The 7,404-nt window shown below is 42.1% G+C and overlaps 1 protein-coding gene across 1 annotated transcript; it reads left to right on the top strand.

Annotated features, from left to right (window-relative positions):
• Window positions 1-4,589: 4,589 nt before the first annotated feature.
• Window positions 4,590-6,161, top strand: LOC141660003 (uncharacterized). The gene has a single exon (XM_074466957.1). The coding sequence runs from the start codon at window positions 4,590-4,592 to the stop codon at window positions 6,159-6,161; it is 1,572 nt and encodes a 523-aa protein (XP_074323058.1).
• Window positions 6,162-7,404: the final 1,243 nt, after the last annotated feature.

Genomic DNA, 7,404 nt, shown 5'->3' with positions numbered 1-7,404 from the left:
GATGTTTTGTGATGGTGAAACTGATTTTTCTCCATATCTTCAAGAAGATATGAATTTTCAATCAGTGGTCTGGGCTTGGGGTAATTGGGATTGGCATTTAGGTTTATGTTGCAAGTGAAGTGGAGTGGTGTAAATGAACTGTTTTGTGTGTGAATGCAGCAAATGTAAACATAAGTATATATGCATGCACATATCACATAATTCAATATCAGTTAGGAAAATAATTTTCTATAAAATAACTTTTACTGTTCATGAATAATGTTTTTCATTAAATGCAGTTTGTAGAATTTTGATATGCAGTGGTATTGTTTACATGGTTCCAAATTCTAGGTATAATTAAAATGCAACTATAGTATGATGTTTGATAGCTGACATATGCAAAAAATGACAAATGGTACTAAATAATACTATTTTAGTACTGTTAGAAGTACAAAAAGTACACAGATTTGGGAGAATATGTGACATAAAGGTGAAATGCAACTCACTCTATATCATAGGACCTAGCAAGTGACAAACAATACATTTAAGAATGTTCAATATTGAGAAAAGATCAGTGCAGAAAGGTTGTCTCTTTTTCCAAAGAATTTAATTTTTGAAAACTTTTGGGTTTTAATAAAGAATGTGACATTCATTTTTTTGGGCAACTTGTATTAAATGAGATGCAACACATAGAATAATATGCACATTTAGCATAGAACAATGCATCTATATTAATGCACACTCAGTTTCATTTAGTTCAAACAGCATTTAAAGTCATACACTTCACAGAATAATCAGAATACAATTAACACCAGATATAACACATTAACTATATTGAATTTAACTGAATTTTCACCTAGAATTCTAAGTGGCCATTAATCACAGCATTGATCCAGATACAGGGATACTCAAGGCTCCCATGTCAGGTATTTCTATGAGGGCAGTGTGTGCTTGTGAGTTTTTAACTTTTAATTAACTCATGCATCTTGTCAAAATGCACATTATACCAAGTCATACTCATATACAGAGTGTAATATCAGAAGCATATATAGGTTCAAGTACACAGATATGTAATTATACCAGCAAGATGCAGTTCAAAAGAATCAAGTAACTTTTAATCACAGTTGATGGCCTTTATATAATTCTTGACAAATAAAAAGTAGTTTTCTGAAATTCCTTTTATTGATTTTATCAAAGATATTAGTTTAAAAAAAACTTGCATACATAGAAATGTTTTAGCAATTGCTCAGATAATTAGAACAGCTTGTACTCTATACTAATAACATTTGATGGACTTAATCATAAACAAACATTCATTTTTGATTTAAATATACCTTCACATAGATTCAGAAAAGATCTAAACAATCCAACAAAACCTTATTTAGCTACTTATTATAACTGAACTAGTGATATTAATAAGACATTCTTATTAAATAGTTAAAGTATTTATCAGATAGGAACTTATAATAAGCAGTCGCGAGACACAGACATATCTGATATTCAAGAAAAACATAATTTTCATGCCTATATCAGTTGAATAAGTAAAGTAGAGATTATTTGTCAAACATCACATAAATCAATAATTCTGACTTATCTCCAGAAACTGATTTTAAACAAGATAAGCCTATTAATCCCAATCAATTCCAATGATTTATCAATTTCATATCATAAAATCATTTCAACTTTATCACACATCAGTTACTTCATTAGACTTAAGCAGATTAATTGTTCATGTTAAAATTATATAGATAGCACAGATGCAATCTAAATTAAACTAAATCAACCACATTGTCTTTTCACAAACATAATCAAGGAATTAGTTTAGACATTTGATTTAGGTGGTATTTATTGTTATACCCAAAATTTGGTATGGGATCAATGCGGGTCAAACGCGGACTAATTACAGTCAAACTCGGTATTGCATTGTAAAAGGTGAGGACGCATCAATAAATACAGGACGCGCCCAACTTTGAGGGGGTGTTTTATGAAGGATGGTCTTATGATAAGAAAGCTTGAATGCACATGATTAGGATAGAATGCGCCCAGGCATTGTGGATGCGTCCACCATGGTGGAAGTATTTAGTAAATGTGGTCCTCTTGGTAATGAAGGTTGGAGCACGTGCCTAGAGGTCGAGGACGCGTCATGTCTCTATGGAATGTTATGAGAGGTAGTTGCTGGAAGAACAATACAGTTTTCATGAAGTTTAGGATGCGCCTAACATCCTAGGACGCGTCCTATGTGTGGTAAATGTATTCTCAAGGGTAACATCAGGACAAAGCATGCATGGGAAGGAGCAATGGAGATTGTTTTCACTAACGTATTTGGTATAGGTACTCTTTGAAGAATTCCCTCCTTGAGACGGTCAAGGAGGGGGATGTTCGTGAAGAGCTTGAAGGCCTCCAGGGGTATGTATGATGATTGAAGGCGTCCTCCTGTATTCAACGGGTGTCTTCATTGAAGATGCGGGGTTAACATTGGTGTGTGCTTTGGGAACTCTGTTCTTGTATTCAACGGGTGTCCTCGTTGGAGAACTTTAGAGTCATCCTGCACTTTGCACCCAAGAGCTTGGGATCACCTGTCCTGCTATCTGGTGGGTTATTCTCATTTTAGGGACAGGGATGCGTCCGGCATTTGGGGTGAACCGTGGCTATACCTGCGTTTGTAAATCAAGGGAGATAGTTGTAGCGGAGTGTTATCCTTGCGCAGGGAGATGCATTATCCGTGAAGTCCTATGATTACAAACGAGCCTTGGGCCTTTGCGGTTGGGCCTCATAGTTGGACATTCCTAAAGCTAGCGGAAGATGGATTCTGGATGGGCTTCTACCGAGCCTAGGAATAAGAAGTCTAAGCATATTAGATTTCTTGTTCCCCAAGAACTACGTCAGGCTTGATCCCTATATAAATAGTACGTAGGCACATTGAGAAGGGTAAGAAGTTGAGAGCTGATAAGGGAATCACCACTTACTCTGATCAATCTCAGCCTAAAATAACCATAAACCACCACACACCGCTTGATTTTCCGGCAAAGAACCACCATCATAGATCTTAATTCCGGTGAGAAACCTCAATCTTTGTTGTTACCAGATTCCTCCGTCAACAAATTGGCGCTAGAAGGAGGGGTGCTGATTAAGATTATAGTCTTGGGAGGAAAATATGTCTTACAATCATGATGAAAGTTCTTATGATAGAAGTGATAACAGATCTGAGGGAGAGGGCGAAGGAGGCTACACTCGACATGAACCCTATGTGCCCAGAAACATGGCAGATCCACCGAGAGCTCCAAATGTGGGACGAACACCTCCAGTTCTCATCAGTAACGCTGATATCTTGGAGCAGTTTTTACTTTTAACAGTTTTCACTCAAGGCTGAATACGGTGGAGCGTCGCATGATGAGGAGGGGTCGTCATTTTCCCCATCACGACCACGCTGTGGGGAAGGCACCCGTAGTTGAAGGAGATGCCCAGGCCAGCGGAGAAAACCCGCGAATCACTCTGCGGTGCTTGGAATATTCTGATGATGTAGAACCTATTGTGGAGCTTGTCGATGAGGACACTGACGGTAAAGAAAGGCCTCGTCTTGGTAACCAGGTTATGCCACACCCACATATGTCTGGGCGTACGATGGACGAGTGTCGTCGTACGGAAAATATTCAGAATCAAGATGAGGAAAGAAGAGATTTTTTAACCTTAAAGAGAAGGCTTGGCATAAGGTTGGAAGACGATGATTTGAGAATGCTGCTGGTAGAATGGCAAAAGGAAGGAAACACTGGAGAAACGAGGCCCCGTGATACAAATCGTGTGCCCCCTACATACCAAGGGATGATATGGTGTGGCACCGCGAGCACAAGCGTGCCCCTCCACGAGGAAGGTTTGGTAATTATGGCCGAGGCTATCAAAGGAATGGACGAGGAAGGATGGGATATCAACATGGAAGGGCGCCATACAATGGAATGAGGGATGGCACACCCTACACTGAAGAAGCCCATTTCGTTGTTCCTGTAGCTTCCCACAGTGTTACAGGCAATGGGTCCAGGACGCGTCCTCATGACCGAGACGGCGTGCGAATCCAAGAAAGGTTGCAAAACAATGATGGGATACCAAGACACGGTCAGAAGGAACCTCGTGCGTGAGGTAATGTTCAAAATCAAGATGGCAACATACCACAGCCGCAGCCTCAGGGCGAGGGGCGGCGAGATCCACCGGTACACCCGGGGGGTAACCAAGGGGAACAACAACAAGTTGCGGAGCAATCCCAACAAATCAACATTCAAACCATTCCTGGATTAGGGATGTTTAATATGAACGATCTTAAGAGGTTTCTCAACCGTCTTGAAGGAGGTAGGGTAACAGCGACTGCGCAAGCTCCTTCCCCTTTTGCTGCTGTTGTGAGGGAAGCGCAGCTGCCTGCAGGATACAGGAACACAACTAATGACTTGCATTTTCATGGGAACTCCGACCTTGTAGAGTTCCTGGGGCGTTTCAACATTGAGATGGATGTGTATTAGGTGCCTGATTTGGCGCGATATCGTCTTCTGGCGGCCACCTTTAGAGAAGGTGCTCAACAATGGTTCCAAAAACTTGGTCCAGGGGTGATTACATCCTGAGAACAGATGAAAACTTTGTTTCTAACTCAGTTCCAAGCTGCGGTGAAGTACACGCCACCGGTTACCACGCTGGCCAATATGAAACAAAAGGAAGGGGAAAGCTTGACCTCATACTTTAAAAGTTTCAATACAGAGTCTACCTTGGTGAGAGGCGAGACTGATGAGACACTGAAAATACTTCTTATAGTTGGTCTGCGCGTGGGAACAAATTTATGGAAATACTTTCAAGGAAAGGACCCTGTGTCGTTAGCCGATGTACTTTCGCAAGCGGAGTCCTTCAAAGTGATTGAGCAATCGCTTGCTGAAACAAAGAAAAATGATAACACCCACAACTCCAAGGGGCGAGCTAAGAGGAGAGATAGATCCATGCGTCCAGATTACCAGCGGAATGCCCGAAGCCCTAATAGAGTGAATGCCGTGAACACGCAGAGAGAATGGAGTCCTCCGTCAAATTATGAAAAGAGGGTAAGCAATTACACTCCGCTAGCAGTATCCATTGATCATATTTTCGAGGTAAATAAGGACAAAGGAATTTTTCGAAAACTAAACCGTCTGACCTCATGGCAGAGTAGGGACAAGAAAAAATATTGTGACTACCATGAGTCTACTAGCCACGACAGCCATGAGTGTCATCACCTAAAAGATGAAATTGAAGAATTGATCAAGGCCGGATATTTGGGTGAGTGGATTGATAAGGTGAAGCGATATAGGGGAAACGATGATAAGGGCAAAGATGAAAGGCGTCCCACACCGGCAGGGGACATTGAAAGGACAGTGGAAGTTAAGTTCCAAAGAGCTGGTAGTATCCGGGCAATTTTTAGGGGACACCCATTTGTTGGCGATAGTAATCGGGCGTTAGAAAGAAATATGAGAGAAGCACGACACCCGCCACTCACCAATATTCATAGCTTGGAAGATAGTCCTTCGAAAATATTCAAAGGGGAATCAGCTAACATTACATTCAGGGAAAGAGAGTCAAGATGGGTACACCATCCTCATATTGATGCAATGGTAATAACTATGCTTATTGGGGCAATGAACGTGCATCGAGTCTTCTTGGACAACGGGAGCTCTGCAAATATCCTGTATTACAGCACGTACAAAAAATTGGGTTTCCTAGATAGCAACATGAATTTTGAAGACGTGCACGTCTACGGCTTTACTGGAGAGGTAGTGAGAGTTATGGGTTCGGTTAGGCTTCCTGTCACACTCGGGGAAGGAGCTCTATCTGTCACTCAAATGATAGACTTTAAAGTGCTGGATCAAGACTCCACTCACAATGTGCTGATGGGCAGACCTTGGTTACGAGCATTCAGGGTGATAACCTCGATACATCACCTGATGATAAAGTTCCCAACGCCTAACGGAGTGGGCAGTCTGATAGGATCGCAATACGAGTCACGCGACTGCTATCACAAGGCTGTTAAAGATTTTCTCCGGAGAAGGTATGAGGGAAAAGGTCTTCCATTTGAGGATGCAGAGGACATTCAGACAAAACCAAGTGGACAGGTTTATGCCTATTATTTTGTGGAAGGTCCAGATAAAGAAGAACTCATGCAACCGAGACCCCTGTTTTGACGATCAGGAATGTTTCGAGGATCCGCAGTGTAGAAGAAGTCGTAGTGAACCATATAGAGAGGATCATGCAAAAGGAGGTTAACGGAGAAAGGTTGGAAGGAAGAAGTGAGATTTTACAAAGTCTTGAAAGTAGCCTCAAGGTGGATGCTCCTCAAAACAAGGACGCACCCTTGAAGAGTGAAAATGGAATTGAGGTTGATGCTCCTCGAAATGAGGACAAGCCCTCCACACCTACATTACACAAATCCATTCCCTGTTCTGAGGTAGATGCTCCCACACATAGGGACGCGCCCTCGGATGCAAGAATGGAGGTCGAGGACCCCCGAGACTTTGATTTTGATCTGGATCCCAGGATCCCTATGCCTGCCGAGAAAGCGGGGCCGACCAAAGACACAATATCCGTTCCGGTCGACAAAGATGACCCAAACAAGTTTTGAAGGTGGGATCTCAGCTCACTGATGAAATGAGGGAAAGACTTACCCATTTTTAGGTTAAAAATCTTGATGTCTTCGTATGGAGTCATTCAGACATGGTGTGAATCGACCCAGGGGTAATATGTCATCGATTGAACATCTTCCATAATTGCACGGGGTACGATAAAAGCATCGCCCGGTGGGCAGGGAAAGGGCGATAGCATTAAAGGAAGAAGTGGACCGACTGTTGGAAGTGGGGTTGATCAAAGAATCTTACTACCTCGAGTGGCTCATGAATCTGGTGCTTGTGAAAAAACCGAATGGGAAGTGGAGGACATGTGTAGATTTTACACATCTAAATAAGGCTTTCCGAAGGACAGCTTTCCGCTCCCCCGAATTGATCAGCTGGTTGACGCGACGGTAGGGCATGCCTTGTTAAGCTTTATGGATGCATACTCCGGTTATAACCAAATTCCCATGTACGGTCCTGATCAGGAGCATACATCCTTTATTACTGATAGAGGACTACACTGCTACGTAGGGATGCCATTTGGATTGATCAAAGCAGGCGCGACCTACCAAAGATTGGTGAACATGATGTTCAAGAATCAGATTGGGAGAACCATGGAGGTATATGTGGATGATATGTTGGTAAAATCCAAGGAGGCAACGATCATGTCAAGCACTTGACGGAAATGTTCAACATTCTGAGGAGCTTTCGCATGAGGTTAAATCCGCAGAAGTGTGTGTTCGGAGTAAAGTTAGGCAAGTTTCTAGGGTTCATCGTCAATCATAGAGGAATTAAAGCTAACTCTGCAAAGATTAAAGCA

This window comes from Apium graveolens, chromosome 5 (assembly GCF_009905375.1).
Source record: "Apium graveolens cultivar Ventura chromosome 5, ASM990537v1, whole genome shotgun sequence".
Lineage (NCBI taxonomy): Eukaryota > Viridiplantae > Streptophyta > Magnoliopsida > Apiales > Apiaceae > Apium > Apium graveolens.
The sequence above is the reverse complement of the archived record's forward strand: the minus strand, read 5'-3'. Positions and strand labels throughout refer to the sequence as shown.

Bases quoted from the DNA above. Each gene is read 5' to 3' on its own strand.
- LOC141660003 (XM_074466957.1), top strand. From the start codon at position 4,590: ATGAAAACTTTGTTTCTAACTCAGTTCCAAGCTGCGGTGAAGTACACG.